The sequence below is a fragment of the Hetaerina americana genome, unplaced genomic scaffold (genome assembly GCF_022747635.1).
Source record: "Hetaerina americana unplaced genomic scaffold, ioHetAmer1.1.p SCAF_3, whole genome shotgun sequence".
NCBI lineage: Eukaryota > Metazoa > Arthropoda > Insecta > Odonata > Calopterygidae > Hetaerina > Hetaerina americana.
The window spans coordinates 109724773-109752217 of NW_027286874.1; the positions used below are offsets into that span (position 1 = coordinate 109724773).

Here is a 27445-nt window from a genome sequence, read left to right on the forward strand (position 1 = left end):
ACCGCTGGTCAGTCAATCTTTGGATAGTTATTTTTTTCAGGGACATGGTGCTCCTCATTAATCAGCATTAGAAATTGTTCCTTTTTATCATAATGATCCTCTAAGTAAATTTCATTCATCTTGGCAGTAAAAGCATTTCCGTCACTAAATGGTTACAGAAAATTTGACACTTCCATGTGTGAATCTGGATCTTAAGGTTTTTGCATCATGTTGGTACAGAGAGAACTTTGAAGTTTTGCTGTACATATAATTGCTTTTTGGCCCTCCATTTCTCATGTTGCCGCTGGCATCTTTAAGAGTGAAGTGGATGCCTGGTGCAATGAGTTTGTTGTGAGGGAGAAAGATTCATTGATATGTTTTTCCCTGGGAGAAGTCTTTTAGTTTTAATAGTTATCTTAGTTTCAAAATATTCCCTAGCTGCCAAATTTATGAACTCTCTCACACCAATTATCTGCAGCTCGTACCCTCGCATCACCTTGTGGCAGTTATCCCCTGGAATGAATTTTTGTCATTCTCACCTGAATTTCAGTGAATGTAGGTCAGTAAGTATGCATAGCTAAAATAAAAAAGTAGAAAATGGTCAAAATCACTGAAAAATATTATTCATTAATTTGAACATTGAGAAAATCACAGTTATTCTCATCAATCACCTAATGTTTCTCTTACACTGGTGAAGTAAATCTATACCAAGAGATATAATGTTTTTATTTCCCAGTCATTCATTAGAATAATTATGATATTTGTGATTTAAATGGCTTACCTGCTCTTGAATATTACCAATAAATTATGAATCATCATGCTGGCCATTAAAATAAAATTTAGAATGACTTGACTGATTACTCCCAAAACTCCCCAAAAATGGCAATTATTACCCTTGCAAACCAAAAATAATCTTGAAATTGGAAGCACTGAATGAGTGGTCACCTTTTTAAAGGAGTCATAGGCTTATTTGTAGAATCCCATGTCTATGTTGTAAACCTAGTTGAAGTATAGATTCCAACTAATGCTGTAATCCCTTGGCATTGTTTGCTATTCTGTCAATGATGTGCACAGGGGCTTTCTTGATGGGAATCCTGTCGTAGAGTTTTAAAAAATGGCTTAATATATTGAAAATATATCAAAAAAGGAAGACTTAGGGCTGGAGATGGCCAAACTCCATATTGAGTTCATTGAGCTAAGGCTTAGGAATGTTAGAATGTTGATATCAGTGAATGGAAGTCAAGTTAGAAAGTTTTGGGGGCTGCTGATTGGTCACACTCTGGGAACTGCTGCCCAAAGTTCATATGAAAAATCTATTCACTGACATGTGGGTGGTTCAAAGAAGTAGGTGGAACGTTTAATATGGTATGCAGTTAGTGTGTTTTAGAAAGGACTGAATTAATTCAGATGCTTATTGTTGTTTAATGGAGAGCTACTCTCTGAAATTATTTACTTAATTGAAAACTTAACATAATTTATTTGGTAGTTTCTTATTAGACTAGAAATTATGCTTTAAATCACATGAAATTTTCCCAAGGAATGAGGGTTGCATTTTATGGGACCAATAATTATTGATTTCTGCATTCTTTAGTAAGAATTGTTTCTCAGGCAACACCTCTTAAAGATATGTTAATACAAATAAATTTTTATATAGTGTCATCCAGAAGCCAACTAGTTTTAATGTAAATACTAGTAAAAGACAGCGTTCAAATATTTTCTGTGTTCATTGTAAATATGTCCTGTTAAATTTGAGCAGGGTACTTTTTTCTACTGCATTTCTCTTTTGGCTATTATTAATTCAGAGTTTAATATTGGGCCATATTAAGATATCTTAAATCTTCAGAACTCAACTAGATATGGATTTGGATTCCTATTAGTACAGGCAGCTTATATATCAATTTGTCAATCTACCTGTTTCAATTCATAATTTTTTTGTTTACATATGATATAAATGTATTATCCAGTGGATAATAAGTTTTGTTTGATTTTAGTTTTTGAAAATCGAGAGAAAATGGTTCTAGTCATGGAATATGCTGCTGGTGGTGAACTGTATGACTACCTCAGTGAACGAAAAGTTTTAGCGGAAACAGAAGCACGCAGAATCTTTCGACAGATTTCTACGGCAGTTTATTATTGCCATAAGGTATGCATGGAACTGTTCCAATTAATTACCCTTTTCCGTTGGCTACCTCTCCTGGACTTAACCCTCCCTATGCAAGGGAACAATAATAGTATATTGTCTCTCCTCAGCAGTTATTGGGTAAGAAAATCAAGTAATAAGAAAGATGATGTCCAATTAATTAGTGCTGCCAGTTCATCATTAGAATGTATTTTCAGAAGACTGAAGGCTTATTTTGTGGGGAGTCAGATGGTAAGGGAGAAAGAGATGATCACAGTTTCGTAGATTGTGATGGTGGAAGGGCATTGAAAGCAGCCTATCAAGGGAATGTGTGAAATTGTTCAAAGTACTGAAAGGATTAATTGAATTATAATTCTTGGAAACAGTAAGAGAAGTATTTAATGTTATTATAAGGAATCAACAATGGTTGATTTAATTTTAAAAGGGAAATCTCTGAAAAATTGGTTGGGGCATATGGTGATTCTGAGTGAAGGATAATGGAGGAAGCTTATTCAGTGTGTGCACAATTAATATTAATATTATATATATTAATGCAAGAAATAGAGAAAATTTGGAACTTCCACAAATAGAGGACATAGATGAGGTCCCACTGGCATTTGTTGCACCTGAAATGAAATATAGATTCTAAAGGAGCAAAAAGTGTAACCGTTAAAACTTGTGGACATGAGATAGCACCTTATGAAGCCTAGTCTGGAAGAGACACTATTCATCTGTGAAAATTGGCACTCTTCACTTTGGTACTGGCTGTGCTGATGCAACAAAATGCCACCTCTTTTTATTCTCATAAGGAAAACTTTGCCCAAGGAAAAGACTTCATACAGGCGTGTTTGTGCATGTTAATCCTAATGGTTGGATGGATAAATGAGGGATGAAGGTGTGGATGGACAATGCGTGTTTCAGACACGCTGAAACCTTCTTTGCTGCTATGGGACTAGTTTCAGAGTCACAGACCAGAAGCTGGGAAAAATAAAATCAACCTACTAAAAACTCAAATAGCTGTTATTCATCTCGGTCTAATGAGTAAGCTTCAACGTTTAGATGTTTGCATTAATACACCATTTAAAGTATTAATGAAAGGAAAACAGAACAGTGTAATGCAGTCTACAAGAAGTGACATCTTCAGCAAGGAGGAAGAGGCCTAGCAGTTTGCAAATTTGTGAATGGGTCACAACTTCATGGAATGCTGTGAAATGTGAGACAATCATAATATCTTTTAGAAAGTGTGTAATTATTAAGACACTAGATGGCACAGAGGACAATTTGTTGCACAAAGATTCAGTTTCTGAAGAATAGGCTTCAATTGATTCTTCATTTAGCTTAAAAGATGAAGAACTAAATTTTGAGATTATAAAATGAAAAGGCATGTAGCTACAGTGTTCACTAGTTTCATTTAATATTTATAAATAACCAGAAAATCAGTATAATAAATCAGTGTGAAAATTCAAGAAAAATGTGAACCATTTTTCTTAAAAATTTATGAAAATAAAGGGGGTCCATCTTGTAAGATGCTGCATCCTGTACCCTGGAAAATATGGTAAGTAAAATTTAGTTTGTGACAGCATTGATATTTAGAGAATGCAAAAGCTGCAGGCACAATTGGTATATTTAGTGAAATGTAATAGTGTGGGTGCTGGTTACTTAACATTCATCCTTGAAAATTGTTTAACTTATGTTTGAAAAAACTATATGCACCAAAGGATTGGAAGAATGCAATCACACCTTTGCATGAAGGGAAGGGAAGTAAGATATACTGTATTAATTTTACTAATTTTGGTTAACGGTATGTACACTCTGAAATTGTTGCATTGTTGTACATTATAATAAAAATTGTGTATTTGGTTACTGGTTCATGGTTATTTGATTTTTCCGTTGTTTAAGATGATATTTCAAGAACTAGAACTGTCGCAACAGATATTACATAGCATAAAATTTAGGTTATGAATCAGTTTTGTGGTTTAAGTGGCCATCAGCTATTCTCTAACTGTAAGTAATTCAACTGTCAGAAGTGACATGAAGGTTGCATAATTGTAATAATGTATCATGTTTGGATGAATTGCTGTTTTTTAAGTGCTAATGAAATCTTTATTCAAGTTAACAATGCAATTAAGATGACTTTTGAAATATATTTCCCAATGTGGATGTTATTACTTGCCCTACTTACAATTTTTGAATTTAAAGAGCTACTTTCAATTTTTGTGCAGCACAAGATATGTCACAGGGATTTGAAGCTGGAAAATATTCTCTTGGATGAAAATGGCAATGCTAAAATTGCTGACTTTGGCCTCTCAAATGTGTTTGATGAAACACGTCTCCTGAATACATTCTGTGGAAGCCCTTTGTATGCATCCCCTGAAATTGTTCGTGGAACACCTTATCATGGCCCAGAAGTTGATTGTTGGTGAGTCCTTTTTCTATATGATTTTTGCCATCGTCATCCAGTAGTTATTGGGCTTCCTATTATGTTTATTACTTGATTCAAGTCACGAATTTATTAGATTATTGGTGATAATGTGAAGCAAACTTTTATAAATCAGACTTGCATTATAGAACTTGTATAGTGCGTAGATAATATGTAATTCACAATCATGAATAATTAATTATATAATGGTTTTAGGAATCCAGCATCTTCTATGTTATCATTATTACAAGGTAATTTTATTCAGGCGTGTGGTTCATTTTGTGAAAATAAGGTTTCAAAAGCATTTTAAAAAGCTTTAGTTTGTCTTTCTTAAAAATTGTAATTAGACTTAGACTTCTTATGGTTTTTTGTGTCTGACATAGAGATATAATGCCTGTGATCAGGATTTTTTGCCTGTACTATTTATTTTGCTCAGTCACTCCTCTCTGTAAGCATATTGAATATGTTTATGACCTTAGTTAGCAATAACATCAATATTGTTCAAATCATAGCTTTTGATATTTGTGTCTTCATTTAAATTGATGATGCATATCTCTGTCATGTACATTCCATGTGACAAATGCATGGTTGCTGAAATTGTTGTATTGATCTTTGAAGAATCTGTGAAATAATTTATCTTCGATAGGTCCTTGGGTGTTTTACTCTACACCTTGGTCTATGGAGCAATGCCCTTCGATGGATCAAACTTCAAGCGTCTTGTGAAACAGATTTCTCAAGGAGACTATTTTGAACCTAAAAAAGCATCCCGTAAGTATTCCATTGTTTCTGGGGTTATCTTTGTCCTTACCTTAATTCATCTTGGAATAGTCATGAATAGTAAAGTATTATCTACTTGAGGTTGACTCAGTGCATTTATCAATGTTTGCCTAACATGCATAAAGAATCTTCAGAGCAGTGGCATAGTGTAATTTATTTTAAATCATTGAAAATGTGATATGCATCTTTTTCCAACAATTCATGCTAATAATCATCAATATTACGGTGTTTAAGAACCTGAGAAATAGATTTCAATGTTAATTGATTTTTTTGACTAGCCTCAACCCTCCGATTTGCGTCTCTGTAACCATACTTTGTAATAACCATTTTGCAATATTTGTGAGCACAAGGAGAGCAGATATGCCCAACGGACAGAGATTTCAAGATGTTACATGCTGTTCTTTATCATTTTCATGTTACTTTCAATGAAGAGGTACATAACAGATGGGAGATTGGGATTTCCAGTTTTTGTTTTACAGACCATTTTTGGGAGGGTATTTGAAAAAAAATTCCCATTCAGGGGAATATATCAGGGAATAAAAAATCATTTAAAATTTTGCAATGCATTTATCAGGGCTACCACCAATATCGTTTATATTTCCTGTTTTTTATTGGAGCATCAAAATATTCTGTAATTTGGGAAAACATTTTTTTATGCATGCAGTTACCGATAATGTCTTTAAAATTTGTTGCACATGCTGTATTAATGGAAGGGTTTCTTGCAAGTCCTTGGCATGGTTCAACATTGTAAATTAATCATAACTTTATTCAAAATTAAAGGCAAATCGGTGAATTTATTGATATTGGTTTTATTTACCATTGGCTTTATTTTATTTACCATCTCCATGCTCTATATATATATATATAGAGCATGGAGATGGTAAATAAAACCAATTCTCTGGGTTATGCCTGTAGTTGTGCCATCCCATAAAATGTAGGTTTCTGGAACATACTTTAGTTAATTTATATTTGTGTGATATATCATTTAAGCAACGTAGCATCGATGACCATTACCCATGGTATTTATCCACAGTCATCAACCTAAAGGTTGATTTGAATGAATGGGCAGGATTATAACTCTTGTCATGCACAATCCCTGGAGTGAGTAAATAATGAATGATGGAGAGACCTATACCTTTCCTTATTCTCCCTTTGGTTTCCCTGAAATTTCTGGTATCTTGAAACTCCCACAAGATTGGTTTAGTGAGTGTGTCCAGAGGCATGACTCAACTTTGAAAGTGGGATAATCTGGTGTAGGTGACAGATAAGAAACACCATGTACACAGTAATTAATCCGAAGTTTGGATTGGTCAGTGATGGTAGAGTTCACCCAGTACTAAGCCCAAAGGCATGTGAAAGTCATGTTAGGGTTGGGGGGCCAGTTCCTCCCTGTGCCGCTGTGGTTTCCCAGGAAGATCTGGTATCCAAAAAATGAGAAAGGTTAGAGTACCCAGACAGGCATGCCTGGGAATTGAACCTGAGCCCTCCGGTCAGTAGTCCAATGCTCTTCTCCTTGACTACTGAGCCCCAATGGGCCATGGAAATAGTTTCTCATTGCTACTCTATTCAAAACATTTTTATTTATAGACTGGAACCATAAGCATGAGTACAAGCCATTGGGCAATAACCTAGGAGTTTTGCTTATTGAATATTCAAAGAGAGAACGTGCCCGTTTAGTAAAATTATGCTTAAAAACTGAATTAATTTTGTATTGCAATTTATCAAGTGTGAATTCTTTTTCTCAATTGTGGAAAATTTGTAAGAATTTTATCATTTCTGTGCCTTTGACATTCTGTTGTTACCCCCAAGCGCAGTTTAGCCTTGACAGCATTTGATGTTGAATTATCTTTTCAGCTGCTTCTCCCCTCATCCGTGCCATATTGACTGTGAATCCTCGCCGTCGGGCAGACATTGAGGCCATATGCTCACATTGGTGGGTCAACGAAGGCTATGAAGGGTCTGAGGGGAGTGGGGTGCCCTCTTGCCTGGAGGAGGCTGAGGAGTTGGCTAGTCGCACCCCCGTGCGGCTTGACTTGCTCCTCTCCCTTGTACCGCCCCCTGCGGCGGGCACTGTTGTTGTTGGGGCCGAGGCAGCAGTAGATGGGAACATCCCTGCTGTTGCTGATGCTGCTGTAACAGGTGTCCCAACAGAGATGGGCAATGGGGATGTCGTGTGCCAGGTGTGTGTGGGTGTCTGTAGGGCCCTTTTTAACGTGACTGCTGCAATAAAAGTGACTGTTCATGGAAAGCACACCCCTCCTTAGCTTTTACCCCTGTAATTTGGAGTCTGGGTAATTTTGTATGGAAAAGTCATCTTTTGTTTGACACCATTCTTTCTCCATTCTGATTGTATTAAGTAGTTTGCTTGAGTCAACACTGTATTGTGATGACTCATCACTCAAGCTTGAAATGATGAATGGGCATAGTATTCATTTTGTGTTAGTTGCACTATTCTGTGATAGGTGTCATTACATGTAGATATGGGCATGCTTAATGTGATTCCATCTTTGTTGTAAATAATCCTAAATTCCTAAGTCTTTTACAATTTGATCAATATGTAGGCTAGTTATGTACTTATGTTTTCTTCTTAGATAGTTGATGCCAACACCTAAAAAAATACATTTCTCTTTTATTATACAGTGGTATCTATAAGTTTTCTTCCTTTGAATTGGATTATTATTGTTTTCGTAGCTTGTATGGAACATACCATTGGGTTGATATCATGGAAATAATTTAAAATCAAAATGACAGTTTCAATTCACTCCTCAGTTAGTCGGTTGAGATGTAACTCATTATTTGTCACTTGTACTTTAAGGCTTTACACTGATCCCTCTACTAATGTGAGGATCATATTCATGAAGTAACTAACATTTGGCCAATTGAAGAATTTTCATCCTAATTATTAATCAGGATACATTGCTTTGAGCACATTAAATATCCATTTACTCTTTCTATGAACATTGAAGCAGATTGTGCCATCCATGCAATAAAAGAGTTAAATATGCAAAATTCTGAATTATTATACATATTAAAATATGCTATTCGTGCCAATAAACTAATAATTGTGTTATTTAGAAATATCATCCATGACTACTCACTATGAGCAAGGCTTATAGTTATAGCACTAGCTGAAATGGTAGTCTCAAATGATGGTAATGGTGATAACGAAATTTGAAATTAATTATTTATAGTACTGAAAAAACTATGTAGACTTTGGCCTATATCCTGGCAAAGAATTCATCCATGTAACATAGCCAATGGTAATGTTGACATTGCAATTTCATGGAAAAGTAGCCATGTGAATTTTGCCAAACACATGACTTAGTGTATGTTTAAGTCAGTGTAGGAAAAATATGCGTTAGTATTGGGCACATAATTTATCCAGGACTGAATCCATTGTGCATTTTGCTCAGTTAGACTCAAAGACTCAGTAATTAGTACCTTAGCTTAAAATATCTAACTCATACAGGTCAAGAAAGATGCTGATTTAAAAAATTCAAATCTGTTTGATGTGTCTATGTTTCTTTGTTCTACCTAATGGATGTCATTTTTCTTGGATTTTATGAAACTTATTAAGATCAATGGATGATGAAGTGTTTGCTTCTTTGCAGCCTGTTCCTCCAAGGTCGCACTCGGTTGGAAGCTTCATGGACCTGGAGTATCATGGGACTCCATCTCGGATGCCTCCATTTGTTCCACCCGAGAAGAGGAGAGGGAAGGCAGGTGGTGCCATTGCAGAGAAAGAAGTGCCGCAAAAGAGGAAGTTGGAAGGAGGGGGGGCAAGCGGAGTGTGCGTACCCAAGAGGATTGACGAGGAGGGGCGGAAGGAGGAGGAGGAGGAGGGCGTGGTGGCAATGGGTGGGGCTGCGATGGGGGTCTCCGCAGTGCTCAGGGAGGAGGAAGAGGATGAACTGAAGGCGGAGGAAGAGAAGTTGGCAGGAGCCGAACAGACCGCTCCGAGCGCTGAGATTCCTGCACCAAGTGGAAATGAGGTGGAATCCATGGAGGTGGATGAAGTGGCTACGGTTGAGGAGAATTCAGTGGACACGAAAGGCTCAACCCTCTCAGAGGAGGCAAGGGCTGTGGAAGAGGGCTCAGGGGTGGTGGCTGACGAGCGAACAGCTGAAAGTAGTGATGTGCCGGCGGAGGAAGTCCCCACTCCAATGGCGGAGGAGGGCTCTCAACCCTCTCCACCAGCTGTGGCCACTGTGGAGACTGTGGAGGAAAAACAGGCTGTGGATGTCCCCGAAGCAGTGAGATCTGTGGAGACTGAGAAGGTGGTCGAAGGGGAGGTGAGGGCGGGCGAGGGAGATGGGGGGGAGAAGAAAATGGCTGTGTCGGGAATGGATGTTTCACTGGAAAAGGGGGAGGCTGTGGAGAGCAGAGTGGAGGAAGGGGGGAATGCGGTGGAAGGGGTGAAGCCAAAGAAGGAGGTTGAAAAGTTGGAGGGAGAGGAGGAGAAGAAGAAAGCAGAGGAGCCTGAGGAGGATGACAAGAGGAAGGCAGCAAAGGCTTTGGCCCGCAAGAGGTTGAGCCTCAAGATTCCGGGGAAGGCCGGCAGCCGTGTCGCACCAACTGAAGTCCCTCCACCAGCGCCCATGATGGGTGAAAGTTCTAAGGTACCAGAAGGGAAGTTGTCCGAGGTTAAGCAGGACAGGGTCTCGTTGCCATCCAAGGATGCCTCCCCAAAGTCAGTAGCACCGAAGACGACGGAGAGGAGGAGGTCGCAGGCATTTGAGCGTTTCAACAGCCTCGTGGCTGCAGCCTCATCTCCCTCTCCAGACTCTCCCACAGCAGATAAGCCCAAAAAGGTCTTCATTCCAGGCATTAAGGTAAGGCCATTAGGGGTAGTGAGCTAGAGGGTAGAAGCGTGTGAGCAACAATCGGGAAGATTTGGAAGGAATTCATCATCATACTCTGAAATAGCCAAAATACTTCAGTTCCCAAGTAAGGCTTTCTTTGTTCTTCAGACTACATACCATTTTGTGGCTTAACCTCCATTGATGGCTCAGAATTTCAGATTTCATGAGCACTCTTTAAAATAAAATCCTTAGGTAGGCCCCTCATCTCCTCTTCTCTCCTTGCAAGCTACAATTAATCCTTAATATTGTAGTTTTGCATGCTGCAGCTACTGAGTCTACGATATGTTTGAATACATCCCTTTTTCACATTAAATACAAATTATGCTCTACTAATAATTACTGGAGGATTTGTCTCCTTGCTAATTGCTAGAAATATTTTCATAGCTTTCCACACTTAATTATACTACTTTTGTTAATTGGTTGGGAAATTAACATGTCAGCGTTAGTGGAACCTTTAGTATCATAAATATACATTATTGAGCAGTGATTTACCCTTAGCAGCAGCTGTGTATGTACATAATAATTATAACAGAAAATGTTGCAAAAGTTTGAATCCCCGCTACAATGTTTGTAGCTGTCTTGCATATTTATATCTTCTCTTCCGTGTCTTTGTTGATCTTGGAGCTCATAATACTGTATGTAGACAAAAATTAATGAACATAATTAATGTTGAACATTGTTATTCAATATGGCAACTTCAATCAAAGGTTGGTAAAATTATTAACTTAATCTTTAACAAAACATTATTGTCATGATATTTTTAAACAAATCTCAAGTTATTAACATTTCAGTTTTGAAACAAAATGTCATTGATTAATTTTCAGAAGTATTGGAACATTTCTTCATGCCTTTCCTTTTTTGCACTGAATGTAAACATATGGCATGATGGATAAGTATTACTTCCCAAAGATTTTGAACATTTTTATAAATGGTTTGAATTTTTCAGGTTAGTGATGCTAAAAGAGCTTTTGAGAAGAAGGCAACTAATGCAACTGCAATCGTTAAAGTGAATAAGCCTACAAGCGCCAAAATTGTTCCTCCATCCTTGCAAGCAAAGACAGACGTGTCAACTTCAGTCAGCAAAAAGAAGGTTCGTTATTATGTTTTAAGCACCCTGTTGAAGTGGAAAAAATTATTTGAAATATGTCACAAGAAGGGAGAATATGTCTTTAGTTCATAGAAGTTCACTCCGAATACATATCCTGTAAATATTTTTCATTCATGATCTTAGGGGAAACCTAACAGTGTCAATCACATCCATAATCCTCTAAATAGCTCCTCCAGCTACTCTTTCCCTTACCTGACCTCCTCATGAGAGAGCACCAATGGTTTTGTCCTGGATGGACATTCATTTGGAATTTTGAAGTTTTCTTTCAGTTAATGTTCTGCGTAGAAAAAGAGAACTCCTTTGATTAAATTTTATGAAAATGTGAACTGCATTTGTGAAAATTTTTGCACTGAATGACTTTGATATGGATTAGTGTATACAGTCAGTTGTCAAATACATGTATGCCTCCATAAGACTAGATGGCTTACCTGTAATTATATATCCTTACAAGAGTGGTGTACATGTATGACTTGTTAGACTCTATAGTAATTGTGTCTGGTGGCTTTCCATTTCCAGGATGAGGATTCCATTAAGGTAGATAGCCTAATAAAAACCCCAAAGAGCAAGGACTCATCAGAACCTCTTTTAAACAATGTCAACAGTATTGATGTAGAAGTGGAAGAAAAAGCATTGTCTCAGGATGCTTCAACTGAGAAGCAACTGGGAGAGCTTGTGCCAGAGAAGTTGACCAAAGTCGTTGATGTAAACAACTTGCCTGTTGAGAAGGTAACGTCACATGTGCATGCCTGCCTGATGAATGAATAACCTTGCAAATGACATTTTGTGAATGATGATCATTTCAAAAGTGTCAAAAATAAGTACAACATTTAAAAATCATAAACATAAAAGAAAGTGTTTGTATGTACGCCTAAAACTGTTCATCCTAGTAACAGAAGATCTAGCTAGTTGAAATTTGACAAACTGGTAGGTTTGGGGTTAAAAGTGATGGAAAATATACAAAATTGACTTAAATGTATTATGATTTTGAATAGGATTCTGAGTCTCTTTTTTGCAAGATTTTAGTCAGAATGAATGAAGTTCAGGGGAATTAGTACATAATACAGAAGTGTGAATGTGTTCTTGCATTGTTCATGCATGTTTCAATGCATAGTTCTTATGGTTCAATGCATGGATTCAGTGTAACTGCTTCTTAGGTTAATGTAGTTTTGTTCAATCATATGCCAGAGAGGTTTTAATCAAAATTTTAACTTCAGTAAACCCATGGTTACTTCAAGTGAGAGACTCCTTAATGGATTGTAAACTGAAGACTGGAGTTGTAAGATTTCTCTTGGAAAATTCCTTACAAAAGTATCATACACATGGTAACGGTGTAATTTTGTCCTTACTGGGAATAGCTGTAAATCTTCAGTCCTCATTAATGTATAAGTGTACCAACATTAGTCTGTGATAAATAATTACAAAATCAATGTGATATTTTGAACTTTTGCAGTTTGTGTTATGATCTCATAAGCTTCTTACTTCCTTTTCTTGCATTTTGTCACCTATGCCTGATTTGCACACCTATGTTATTTCATATTCACGGTGTGAAAGTCTATTTCTGATGCCATAAGAGGTCATAATCAATGTCATTGTGTACCAAATTTTGAGGAATGTAACAGGGTCATTCCACATTTACTAAATTATTTTTTTTTAAAGTATCCATGTCAGCCATTTCAAACTCTCATAATATTAACCCTGAGAGTGGTTTTCAATTTAGCACACATACAACATATTTTATCAATTCCAAGACTCTGTGGGAGATGCCGCAACAGTAACTTTTAACGGAGTCATCCACTAATATGCATTTCAACGCAACAATTTCAGAGTGTAAAAATCATTCGCCTTGAGTGGGATACGAACCCGTATCCCTCGATATTTTCTGAGATGAGGCTTTGTATCCTCTAAGGTTCATGAAAAATTTTCGCTGATACTAATCTGTGCAAAGTAGACATCTTTGAACCCTTGTGAAAATGAAATGAAAAGAGTTAAATTAATTACATTTATATTTATTAGGGAAAATATTTAAAAAAATGGTAGTGAGCATTTTTCGTAAGATTCAAAGGAGATATTAGAGAGAGTTTTTATAGTGGATACAAAGCTGCAATGAAAAATGATGAGAGTCTGAAATATACCTGTATGTTAAGGTGCCTTTGTTAAGTTGACATTGGGTGAGCCATCAATCATTTTATCCAAAAAATGAACTTAAAATGTTCACTTGATTTAGGACAATGGCGTGCTTTTTATGATAAACCCCACTGTAAAGCAAGGTATATCGTATCTCTATCTCCCTAAGTTTGCCCGTATAAAATTTAGCTATCCCTGGATCTTTGATAGGATGATGGGATGTAAATGTCAGTAGAATGATATTAAGCAGTGAGGCTGTAATTTGCATTTGCTTTTTTGACTTAATGAACTACAATTGTCATGTGTATTCGAACTGCTGGAATTATCTTTAAAATTAAAATAAAACCACGACAAGTTTTTTGGATTTGAATATTGTTTGTTGTTGTCAAGCTCCTCTGGTGCCCTCTGATATAGCCTTCAGTAGAATAGAGAGAAAGTGAAAGCGTTGTAGATTGTATTGTATTAACTTTCTTAATTTTTTCCGGTGGAGAATGTTGTGTATTTTTGAAGTTGTGATTCCTCCTAATTTTCCTGCACAGTATAGTTTTCTCCTGTGACACTGTTCAGTTCTTTCTCAATTTATTACATGTTCACAGATTGTTGCTGACAAATCTCCCTCTGAAAGCAAACGAGTTACTACTACCGAGCCAAAGGATGATGGAAAGATTTCTAAACCTTCCAAGAAGATTAGTGGCTCTCCCTCAAAAGAATCTCCTCTTTCTCCCGATGAACCCATCAACTCTCTGCCAAACTCCACCACTCTAGGGGAGGTATGAATCAGAAATAGATGAAATCTCAAGCTTTAGCAATCCATCACTTTGCCACATGCTCACATCTGAAAGTGTTTCCAACTTCATTTTATGTGATTCCTTCATTTTTGTGATAAGTTAACAAAAAATTAAAAAAGAAGTACTAATTTACTGATCCTTACTGATAGATGTCTCCACTCACTCTTTTCTCCCGGACTATATTACCTGCATCCAAGAATGAATATATAAAGAATGTGCTTAGACAAATTATATAAAAGTCGACCATCATTTACTGATTTAAATGTGAAAATAGAAGTGAACTGTTTTGTATTTGGACCCTTATATTAAAGTAAAATTTGAGATTCGTACAATATAGTGATTGTTAGTGCTATTTGAAATTTGCTGTTTATATAACAGCAAAAAAAAAAGAATAAATATTTCTTCAGTAGCTCTTGTTATATGATATTTTGACTCATAACATTTTTCTGTTCTGTTAAAATGTATTGGTACTGCTGCGATATATGAGTTAAGTTGTAAAAAAATGTTATTCGCTTAGCAGTTTTTGATGCTCAAACTCAAAAGTTGTTTTTCAGTATCTTCAACATTTTTGTGAATTATTGCACTTTCTTTTCCTTCAGCTGGCAGAGAAAGAGGGTAGGAATCAAGAGAATACTGCAGTGTCCCAGCCATCTCCAATCATCGAGAATCCTCCGGTTTGGTCTAAATCAGCAACACTGCCTCGTAGGGCTCCCCAACCAAAGCTAAGGGGTGTGCCCGTTCCATTTGGCCAGCACCAACCCCAGTACAAACCTCCTCAGCCTCAGCAAAAGGTGCAGGATGGTCCTGTGCAGGAACCACCTCCTCTTCCTCAACAGTCCCCTGGTAATTGGTTTGTCTTCTTTGCCTCAGTCTAAGATCCCTTTCATCGATGGCACTCATGTAAAAATGATCAAAATAAGGAAAAAAGTTGATGTCACTCCCATCAGTGATGGAAAAATAATTATCTGTTGCAGTAGAATATATTTTCAACAGTGTGTTGGTTATAAATATATAAATGGGTGGTCTGAAAAGTTTCAGACCTAACAAAGATACAAAACATTTTTTCTGAATTTTTGAGGTCGGAAACTTTTGAGACCACCCTCGTATATATCAGCTTATTTGTGTGATTTGGCTATTAAATATGTCCCTATGCTACAGCTACAGCAGTAACTTGATCATTCCCAGATAAAATGGAAACTCCGGGTGAGTAAGTTGTTGGACTCCAAAACCTGGTTTGCCTTTAAGGATAAATCCATGAATAAGAATAAATATCTACTCGTAATACTAACATAGCAGTCAAAAAGCCCTAGGATTATCAAGCTGTAAGAGCATGGTGGTGGCCATTTTGTTGCTCCTGAACTAAGTGAGCTCTGCAGTTGCAATTTCTTCTATTTTTGACATAAAGATTTTTAACTTGAGAATGAAAAAAATTATGCTTTCAAAAAGGTTAAATTTTTTCCTAGGTGTCATTCAATGTATTTTCATCAGCTGTGGAAAAGTCATATTCTCTGCTTTTATATTTGTGTATTAAAATTTGATTTTTTATGTGTGTATAGAGAAAAAAATACTATTTTGAGCTATGAAGTGTGGAAAACAAAGGCATATTTAACACATAGTTTAAATTGCTTCAGGTTTGCAAAATGCATAGACAAACTAATGGAGCTGAATTAGTTGCAGTTTAAGTGTGCTGGACCATTATATATATTATGTTGCTAATTTTTCAGGCCATTATCTTTGGAAAAGTAAATTTAATGAAAAATATTCCATACCTGCTATGGTGTTATAAATATGGGAATCAAGCATTCATCTAATAAAGAACTTTTTCTCTGAATGTCATAATCATATTCAGTAATTTAAGTACTTAATTCTACCAATTGAATTTTAGTCATAATCTCATCGGAACAAACAAGTGGAATCTTGTCTTTTAGTAGATTTAATTTTTGAGTCATGTGCTTTGATGCATATGAAAACCTTGTGTGTTAAAAATACTTTCTAGAGCCTTAATGGCAAAATGTATCCCATGTGGTCATTTATGGTATTATTGTTGTTTTATTTTGCTATTTTAGCTCCGGTGTCTGCTCCATCTCCACAAGTTTCATCTGCTCCTTGCCAGTATAGCACTGCTGTTGAGTATACTTTGAAACCAGGACTTGAAGGATTCCCAGGGCAGCTGTCTTTCACCATATCACAAGGAATGCCTAATGCCATGCCAAATAGTGTTAGTGAACAAAAACAACCCACCGTAAGTATGAATTAGAATTTTTGTTAATTACCCCCTTATTTTTGGACAAAATGTTTATAAAAACACCATCCATGAATTTTTACCTACCTGGTAAAGGCAATTACCGTGCTGTCTTGTAGAAATTAGTATTAGGAACACAATTTAATAGGAAAAGAGAAGATAATGGATTTATTTGGTAGTGCACTTGTGAACACTACATAAAGTCTTTGAATTCAAAATGGATGTTACGTGTGCTATTAGTTTTTCAATTATTTCCCTCAATAGAAAAATCACAAATTTAAATGCGAAAATTTGTAAGTAGCACAAAATTTTTACCTTTTGAAGTTTTTACATCTTTGTTCATCTAAAGCTTCATAATTTTTTGCCCAAATACATACTTAATTGATTTATTTAGGTTTAATATTCATGTTCTATATTCAACTACCTATTGCCTGAAAGCAATGATGAAATACAAACTTGGGTTGCTCTCTTTCAGGAGGCTGTAGTGCCTCCTTTCAGGAGAGTTGGTCGTCCAATAACCCGCCATCCCACGGCTCCAGCCACCTTCATGCGTTCCTCATCACTGGGACCAATACCCTCGAGTGCAGCCACCCCCCGAGGAGTGGAAAGGATCATTCCCATCAAGGTGGAAAGGGATGAGCCCGTTGAGACCTCTCGCTCTGCCTCTGAGACAACGACGATGACAGATGACAGCACGCTCACCCCCACCGCAAGCAGTTCCTCACAACGACCGCCTCTTCACCCCCAGGGTGTAAGTCCACCCATGCTTGCAGTGATCCAAAACCTCACCTCAAATGGTGCGACTTCTTTGCACGTGAATAAAGAGGGGATCGAGATGGTGCGGGGGCTAATGTACTGGCTTCCCACCCTGAGGGCGCGGGTTCAAATCCCAGAGGTGTTGAATATTTTTCAGAGGTATCTCAATCCCTATTTCAGGTGCTTTGTGGAGGGCACTTTGAGTGAGTACGCCGTCCGTCGGATGGGACGTTAAACTGTGGACCCCTTGGCGCCTTTCGTAAAGAGCAGGCTAATGCCGATACCGGGTTTCTCTCCACCCTTCATCCTTTCCTGTCCATCCCCTATGGCGCAAATGACCTTAGCTGTCGGTCGCCTCCCCTAAAAACTACTACTACTACGTGAATAAAGAATCATTTTCTGACTGCTCCTCCCAGCAAGAAAAGTTCACATGTATACTGTATTTATCGGACCATGATATGGACTTTTTTACTCAAAAATGTGCTCTGAAATAAGCCTGCATTTTATGGGCTGGGGTACATGGATATATAGCTTTGACCTATAAGCACCAGCTGATTAGCCAGAAAAAATATTTACTTTAAAGTGTTTTTAGTCGCATCAGGCATAGAAAATGGTTGCCTTTATAACAAAATTTGTTAACATAGGTGTTTTGAGTCAGTTGTAAGTAACAGAGTTTTAATATTTTGTTGCAAGTACTTCCTAAAAAATGTATCGGACATCCTGATTCTAACCTCATCCTGATCTGTTCTGATCAGAAATGAGACATATGGTCTGATGTAACCAACTCATTTGTTGAATCATATCCCCAAATCATACTGCACAGGCATTTGTTGATATTTTTGGAAAAATAGTTTCGGTACCTTAAGAAAGTTCATAATCATTATTTTATTTATTTGAGTGGTAAAGATTAATGCATTCAACTATGCCTTCTGTTGACTGAACACTTGATGAATGGAATGCTCTTGGCATTTGTATTAAATTCTTGTTTAATGATGCTTTCACGTAATGAAGGCCTTTGTGGAAATGATGTTATTACCAGAGAAATCCTGTTTGTCAGACAGGATGCTCTTAAATTTTTGTTTTTGTGGCATTGCTTTGTACTTTTATAATCTTCTTAATACCTAGTAATATTATGTTTTTGAATACTTATGTGCCTTATTCTTTTTTAAAGAATTATTAACCAAAAGTCAAAGCCCTCCTGAGTATATTTTTTATGAGACTATACTGTATTTATAAGACTAAATGTATAATTTTAAATGAGATTTTGTGACTAACATATGTCATTTTTGGTAAAATCTCTTGTAGTATAGTTATGTATAATGCAATAAAACATATCGGTGCTCATGAATTCTTAAGTTAATGGTTTCATAGTTAATCATGAAGCACATGGGCACACTAAGCAATGAGAGAGGTCTATGAGGACATTTATAGGAATTTGAGGAATGAGTTTGTTATGTCAGTATGATGTGAGGTAAAACCTTTTCCGGATTCACAATTTACCTGCTTATATATATTATGAATATTTGAAGAGTTCATGCATGCGTGGAAAGTACCCTTGAATGGGAGGCATCAGAATTAATTGAGACATTTTTACTATTAGTCCCAATTTGGACCAAAGGGTGAGCAGTTGTCTCGACAAAGTACCCAGGAGTCAGACTCGGGTGACACTGGAACACCTACGCCTGGCCCTGAGCCAATCCGGAAATCTCCACGGGAATTCATCATCCCGATTGCTGTTGAAGGTGGGGGTTATGTGACACCAAGAGCTGGAAGCCTGGAACCTTCGGGTGCTGGAGATGAACGACAGAACACTGTAGATCCTTGGCATCAATTTCATACAAGATCTGGCAGACTGGCTCGAAACAAGAGGCTGAGGTAATTGCATGTGAAACTAAATCTTGAGAGTAGGTGCATCTATTAGCTGAAAATGTTTTTCCTCACTTTCCCAACCAAATTTATTCATTGTCTAGAAAGGGTCTTGACAGGACCTTTGTACTTACAGTAAATATTTCGTATGTCTCTGGCATTGAATAGGTATTTGAATTAATTCTCTGAGAGTGAATTTGCATCTTACATAGTTATCTTAGATAAACGAAATAAAAAGGCTGTTGCAAAATTCTATGATATGAATCAAGATAAAATAGGATGAACAATAATAATTGATTAGGTCCTTCATCACTAGTGTGCATACTTGTATGTTGCACATATTACATATATGCCTATTCTTGCCCTTCTCCTTAAAAGCATGCGCATTTGTATGCAAAATACTCCATAATTCACACACCAGTCCTTCTATTTCTCTTTTCTTTCTAATTCCAATGCTCTTAAAATTTAATGAACTCCAAGAAACAGATTTTTCCTTCTTTTACTAAGGAAGTGCTGCAATTTGTATTTCTCTTTTTCCGATCGTAAGAAAAGTTGCTTGAAGGTAGTCCAAATTGAAATCATGTAAAGACATGGATGGCTACTGGAGCTAAAGAACTCTTTTTGTATGCCCCATTTGTAGTTCCAGCATGCGCAGTGAAAGTGGAGCAAGTGAAGACGAGAGCAACAGTGTCTCCTCCCCGCCACCCTCATTCAATGGCAATCCATTTGATGATGAAAATCTTACCTCAGTTCCTTCATCTGCCACAACAACACCTGGAGTTTCCAGACCTTTCCACATGCATCGCCTCAGGTGAAAGTTACTGCAGTTAAAATTAAGTTGTTTATGACTAATTTAAAGTCTAGGCTAAGACTATGCATGCAATATATTCCATTTATTTATCTCTAACTCTATTGAAGAAGTGTGAAAGATCTGTGAAAGAAGTTGCTTAATAATGCCCAGTTACTTTAAAAATATCTGAACATTGTAAATATAAACGTTCTCAATGACATTAACAGAGATGACAAACTGTGGGTAGAAGAACTGCTGAAGCAAGGAAACAATATTGGATTCTGGGGAGAGCGCTATTGATCCTGTTCAATTGCATAGGGATACATATTACCAAGATCGGGTTTGGGGAAGATCAATTGTGACATAAAACCTCATTATTTCATTCCTGCTAGTTAAAAAATAGCCACTTTCTCTGTGCCGTCATGCAATTTAATGTAATTACTGAGTCTTGTATTTTCTCACCTAATAAAATTTGAAAGTCAAAATACATCATATTAATTGTACTTATGTTTTTTTGTGATCTTATGAATTTTTTGGTACATGTTAATAATGCTATTCCATCTTCTTTGACTGCAGCCGCTTGCTTGTTTGGATTTTGGTTATTACTTCATACTAATTACTAATTACCTCATCTTTTTCTGTTTTCTGTATTTCTTTTTCAGTTTGCTTTTAGGCTGCAGTTATTATATTATTTAATCGATGAAAACTGCTTAAAATAAAGTTCACAGAGGATTTATTTGAAAACATGTATATAGCATAATGGAAATAATAGGTATGATTCAATTGATAATTTGTGATGTTGTGTTACTTTTCCAAGGCAAGTTTGATTGTAATACTTGTGACTTGTGTGCTGCCTGGCATTGTCTATCTGCCCGCCTGCATTTTAATAATAATATTTTGTTTTGGTTTATAAAAGTCAACTCCCTTAAAGTGCCTTTTTGCATTCATTGTTTTTTATAAGTTTATTCATAACAAATTATCGTATTTTCATGGTGAGTATGTTCAGTTAGTGGCTTCAAATATTCCTTCGCTTTCCTTTATTATATCCTTGAAGAGATAATATTTCAGTGTTTTGACTGAGACTTTTGATGTTAGGTTATACAGAGTGTGGCAAAATAACTTCTTCACCAAAAGCAAGATCCCTTTAAAAAAAGGAAGTTATGTTGCCGCACCCTGTATATTTGGTTTATGCGTCCTATACAAAAATATATGAAGTATCATTAAATTTGCTGTCATCCCAGCTGTACTGATTAGCCACAAATATTCCTGAAACAATTGAGAGAGACATGAAACTCTATTAAGCTTTAATCTAATTACTTGATATTCATATTACTTCTGGGATAGCAAAATCCTTAATTGAAATTTTTAAGCACATAATGATGTATTTATACTTGATATTGGTTTTTGTTCTCTTGAACAAACGACTAATGGTCATAGCATACTCCAATAATATGTTTCAACCACCAGGGTAAATTATTTACTTACAAATATTCTTGTACCATTTTGTTCTCTATGTTAAATGTACGTCTGCTTCTCTGTTTTTTAGGAGTTCACGACCTAACCGGAGACTTTTAGAGCACAGTGATAGCTTTAGCTCTGCAGAAGAAGATGATGATGATGGCTTTGAAATACTCACTGCAGAATCTCTTTTCTCAACTCTTCTCTCTCGAGTGAGTTCTCAAATGAAAGTGTCCACAGTCATGAGAGCAAAGCAGAGGGAATCCAGTTTGTGCTAGAGCATAAATATGCTGTTGAAAAATAACAGGGATGTTACATAAGCCAGAGATTCTTTTCAAATGTCTTCAAATGCTTCCGAGTTGTTACTGGCACGATGCTTCATAAAATGCTGTCAATTCACCTTTTCAAATTGCAAATAAGAGGTTTTGTTGTTCGTCTTCCTTGGTAAACTAACTATTGTGTCATTTATTCATTCTTAGTATCATTTAGTCACTGCATACTACCTGCATTTTAGCTTTGGGCTGATATTTAGTTAAGTACACCTGGGTGTCTCCTGGAGTCTTTTGGACAATTATGATTGTTTATAATTATAGCCAAGGGATAGGTCATCCCAAGGGTAGCTGATTCTGTGGACGAGATAAAATTCTCACCCATATATCCCCAAGATCCTTTTTAACATTGGATCATGTGGGAAAGGCACATGAATGCCTCATTTGGTTAAAGTACTACTTCATGTTCTTTAGGTCAATATGTTGACTTCAGCTATCAAAACCATGCTTCTGCTTTCATTTTTTTTCACTGCCATGTATGTAAAATTGCATTTCATATTCATTAATCATAATTTTATTTATTATATTCTACCATTTTTATAATTTTACTTATTAAATTCTTCATTTTATCTATAGCATCAATATCAGACTGTGCTCATTTAAATAAGGGGTGTGTGGAAAGAATGAAGTTTATAGAATTGTAAATAGATGGTGCACATATCAATGTTAATGCAGAATGTACGATACTACTTTGATTTTTTGGGCCAGGTTTCGGCCAGAGGATTGAAATCTGCAGATGGCTGATTTGCCTCACAGATAGGCATTCTTTTTTGTATTTTTTCCTAACAATTACTTTCAGCAGTAAGTTCTTCCTTCCTAAACATTCCGAAAGATCACAATATAAACTTTTAAGGTCAATTTTTCTAATAGTTGAATTATTTTGATTGACTATGATCAAGATTTTACTGGCCAGTTACATAGCTGTAAAATATTTTTAAAATTTATTTATTCTGAAACTTAATATTTTTGAAATTCCAAGTTTTGTTCCCTTCATTTCAAAGAAATAAGTTAATATTATGCATATATGAATCTATTTATGAAGTTGATCTATTTATTTTCTAGTGCCTAATTCATGCCATTCAATACACAATATGACCTTGATTTTTTGGTGTTAACTGTTGAATGCACCAAATGTTGATGGGAAATTGCTCAATCTCTCTTGGGGATTGGGATTGGTGCGGTGGCTATTGTACTGGCTTCCCACTCAGAGGGCTCGGGTTCAAATCCCGGCGGTGTTGAATACTTTTCAGAGGTATCTCAATCCCTATTTCAGGTGCTTTGTGGAGGGCACTTTGAGTGCATACGACGTCCGTCAGATGGGACGTTAAGCTGCGGAGCCCTTAGCAACTTTAGTAAAAGAGTAGGCTAATGCCGACGCCGGGTTCCTCTCCACCCTTCATCCTTTCCTGTCCATCCCCTATGGCGCAAATGACCTCAGCAGTCGGTTGCCTCCCCTAAATATTACTACTACTACTCAATCTTTCTAATTCTCATTCACTGTTCTTCCCAAAGGTAAGGAGCCTCACTCAGCGCCTCAATGTGGATGATGGCAGTGCCGGCGCTGGCAGTGGGACCATGGGCCTGGGCCACCGCAACTCACATATCTTCCCCACTGCCAGTCGCCTCCTGGGCAGTTCCGGCCTCCACCATCATGGAGCAACTCACCACCTCGGGAGCCTTGGTTCTGGCTCCTCTGGCCTCTTTACCTCCTCCCCAACCACTGTGACTTCATCGTTCAGGTCACCCTCTCTCTCTTCATCCTCATCACACCATATGGACTGGCCACACTTGCACAACTCCAGGGCAGGAGAATCTCTTTCTAGGTTTGGCATTACATTCTTTTGTGCAGATGACCAATTACTGCCTAACAAGCACATGCAAGATCTTCATTTTCAGTTAATAAAATAAGGCACAAGATTCCCCAATTCCCCCTGTCACTTTGCAATCCCTTTAAATGATAGTAATATATTTTATTTTTCCAACAATCAAGTTATAAATGATTTAAGTGGCAAAGCACGTGGGCAATCCACAATGCATATTCATGAAGATATGATTATACATATAGTATAAGATAAATTTTTACAAAGTTCACAGGTACTTTCTATGATGTGCTGATTGATAGAATGAATAGAAACAAAATTAATAGCATTAATTGTACATTAAAAGATCTTATGTACTAGATAATCATTGGCAAAAATGTAAAGTTTAGCATGTAGAAACATCTTTAATTATTGCTGGAATTCCCTGCAGTGGTTTTTATTTCTATGCTTGGGAGAAAAATTTATGAACTTGATGAAAGCAGTAAACTCACAGAACATTATTACATTTCATGTTTTGGTTAAAGAAATATCGTCCATGTTGTGACTGGCCATGGTTTCATTCATTGCTGCAAATTATGAATTTTCAGAGCCATGTGAGTGCATTGATTCTGATACCTGCCACAGCTTTTCTTAACTCCTCGCCTAATTTTTTTGTTCTACAAGAGTGTAAATTTGAGACAAAAAATACAATTTATGATTCTCCCTTGAGGCCTCTATACAGGAGTTAAACAATTACTTTAATTATGCTTTTTCTGATAGATTTCAGCATGGAGTACAGTATATTCCATTCATGACGTTTCCGTGCATCATTTTCCCCTTTCCCCATAGACGGTTCTCAGAATCCTCACGATTCTCAGACCCCTCCCGATACTCTCGGTCATTGAGTGGTGGGGGTATCAACCCTGGCATGTATGGCACCAGTTCTGCCTCTTCATCAAGTACAGCACCCTGGAGGAGAAATGTGGGTGGGGACAGCCTGCTGGATGGTGGAGCGGAGAAGAGTAGTGCTGGCAGCTGGAGGAGTGCCGATGTGGACTCTCCAAGTGGGAGCTCAAATTCTCTTGGGACTTTTGTGGCCAGAGGTGAGTTTCATTGGAGTCAAAATCCATGTCACAGCCTTGACCTTGTGTGTGTTTAGATATGTGGAAGGTTGAAAAAGTGTTGTTGAACAATGCCCATGACTCTCTCATGTGTCCTCTCCTTATCAGAGTTGTTTATCGTTCTGTTTGTTCCCCATGCTCAGTGAATGTTTCCTTAAAAATGGAATTCGGGGTGAGTTCTTTTGCCCAGGAAATAGTTAACCATTTTAAGAGAGAGCACATTACCAGCCAATCGCTGATGTAATGGGGTGGATGCAGTTGAATTACCCGGATGGATTCAGTCAGTCACATTATCCACTGGAAATGTACGTGTAGAATTTATTTCTATACTTTTCCGAGGACTAATGAGTTATTGAATCCACCAAATTTTACTTAATCAGCTATTTAGCTAGGAGCTTCTGATTCCTATTTTAAATCATTCATAATGAGAATTATGTTAGTTATTCACTATTAGAATAATGAAATCATATTTCTCATTAATTATCCTCTAGGTTGAAAATTTAGCATTATTTTTCTGATTAGAATCTATTTACAAAAGATTTGTCAGTAATTATTATTTTATAATAAATTATATTACCTCTTAAATAAATCTCCTGGATAAGCTCTGTCAGTAATGTTGTGAACCTATGCAATAACCAAGCTTATCATCCATTGGTTTTCATACTCCCCATAGTATTGCTTTCTTGATGTGATAAAACTCACATACATGCATTTCACTTAGAGGTGATTTTTGTGCTTTTGCATTTTTTTTATTTTTGAGCATAATTTGTACTAATTTTACATTATCCATATTTTTAATCGAACATGTTATTTTGAGATAAAGTGGAAAGTATTGCACAATAACTACACTGATCACAATGAGTTTTTTTTCTAACTTAAGCGCTTTATTGATTTAATGTACCTTTTTTAATTTTTTGGGTCAGTTTTTTCCCATTTTAAATTTTAGCCTTTCGCTTTGTTTTTATTGAAATAACTTCTCCTTTTGCTCTGGTAGTTAATATCTGGTAATGTTCCTATTTTATATTATTTTAGTAGATAGATAATATCATTAATTTTGCATGGGTTGTAAGTAAATATATCCTAAGGTTGAAGTATTTTCATTATAGGTTATTTTAAAATAAAGTCTTTGTTTATTACGTGGTGTTTCCTCTATGTTGTCATTGTCCTTGACTAGTATGGTGTGTTGTCTGTATGTTGAATGATTGGCTGTAGAATATCACCACATACATGGTTTGTGCAACTTTTGAGAAAATGTTGGACTAAATCGCTCTTAGCATTCTCTTTGTCATAGCACAAACAGTAAACATTTCATGATATGTGATAAACTTCTTATTTCTTCTATCACAGTCATAGTAATTCGTGGTAAAAATGGAATTACTGTTGGCAAAGTAGAACATAACTTTCCATCAATTTATGAAAACTGTTTTTATGTTCAAAATTAAGAATCCATAAGAATAACACTTAAAAATATTCACATTCATAAGCAGTCTTTTGCTCATTAAAAAAAATCATAAATGTATGCATGTAGGTTAATTGCATTTGAATAAGACATGGCAAACCACATGACCACCTCTGATGCTTTCCCATTTTTGTGACATTTTAATTTAATGTCTGCCATTTACTTTTTACATTTTATGTGAATCCTACATTTGGTGTATTTTGTGCCTGAATCAAAAGATTTGCTTAAATCATTTGCCACTGCTAGAGAGGTGATATTATCTTTTTTCTCTGTTCTTCTCCTGCTTTCCCTGAAGTATCTTATGGCAATGCAATTGTTTTCATAAAAATATAGGTCAGCTAGGGAGGGGAATCGTGTTCATGTGTTACGAAATCCACCTTTGAGAATAAGGATCAAGGTAGAGAAAGCTCAAATTAGCAACCCTTCCTCGTCATTAGCACTTCAGGTCTACCAGGGTTGAAGTCAAAAAGAAATGGGAATATGACATCGTCCACACTATTTTTGGTTTTCGTTAGACTAATATGACCTCCTCATTCTTCATGTTCCATTTATTTAGGCCATTCTATTTTCCCCAGTGTCCCTTTAGCTACGGTGATTGTGAATAGTTTTTTGATATAAAACCCACGTAGAGTGCAATGATCTGAAAATACTAAAAATCCTTATCATAAATGTTTGAATAGTTAAAATGTAGTAAAAGGTATATATAAGCATAAATAATATAATGATGAAAACTGCAACAACAAAGCAATGTTTGTGGATCTGCAGAAGTACTCAAGTCCCAGAAATGTTTGTTTCTACCCCTTCAGCTTCAACTTCTATGATGAACGTTGTTGAGTCACCAGAAATCCTCAGGGAAATTGGTCATATACTCATTGCCATGAATAACTTTGAGTTAAAAAGTATGTTATTGGTATGTAGTGTCATGTTGTCTCTCTGGCATTTGTTTACTAATTGGTGCTATAATTATATGGCATCCTGTGACTGGAAACTGTTCGAAGGATATGAGAGATGATCCTGATAAAGTGTAGTTTATTAGCTAGGCTTCATTCTATCACTCATATATTTATTATTTTTACTTTTCATAAACATTTCTAAGCTACATATATGATAATGTAAGGATTCAACCAGCTAAATATGCATACAAAATATTAAAATCGCTTGGAGAAAAATTTCACTCCAATTTTATTACCATGCATGATTTTATCATCCTAAAATACCTATTCAAATTCAAACTATAATAATATTGTGCATTTAATATCTTGTACTCCCAAAACTCCAAATCGGGTTAATTTGGAAGGATTTTTATTTCTTGTAAAAAGTTATGGTAATAATTCTTTGTAGTCCCAGATTATTTTTATGGTTTGAGATATATGTACATTAATTAACATCTAACTTTAAAGGGGGAATCTTTGATAAAACTGGACTGTAGTCATATCTAGACCTCCAATT

At 36.3% G+C, this 27445-nt stretch overlaps 1 protein-coding gene across 1 annotated transcript in view; it reads left to right on the plus strand.

Moving 5' to 3' along the window:
- The window catches only part of Nuak (Nuak family kinase 1), a 68948-nt gene that overhangs the window by 5573 nt on the left and 35930 nt on the right, over positions 1-27445 (plus strand). The window contains exons 4-19 of the mRNA XM_071587960.1: positions 1971-2122; positions 4321-4517; positions 5164-5285; positions 7149-7474; positions 8906-9913; positions 11103-11246; positions 11781-11990; positions 13985-14158; positions 14776-15019; positions 16243-16418; positions 16894-17169; positions 18775-19049; positions 19681-19851; positions 21377-21500; positions 23130-23440; positions 24266-24519. Coding sequence (XP_071444061.1) covers positions 1971-2122; positions 4321-4517; positions 5164-5285; positions 7149-7474; positions 8906-9913; positions 11103-11246; positions 11781-11990; positions 13985-14158; positions 14776-15019; positions 16243-16418; positions 16894-17169; positions 18775-19049; positions 19681-19851; positions 21377-21500; positions 23130-23440; positions 24266-24519 — 4164 coding nt within the window. The remainder of the gene's footprint in view (positions 1-1970; positions 2123-4320; positions 4518-5163; positions 5286-7148; positions 7475-8905; positions 9914-11102; positions 11247-11780; positions 11991-13984; positions 14159-14775; positions 15020-16242; positions 16419-16893; positions 17170-18774; positions 19050-19680; positions 19852-21376; positions 21501-23129; positions 23441-24265; positions 24520-27445) is intronic.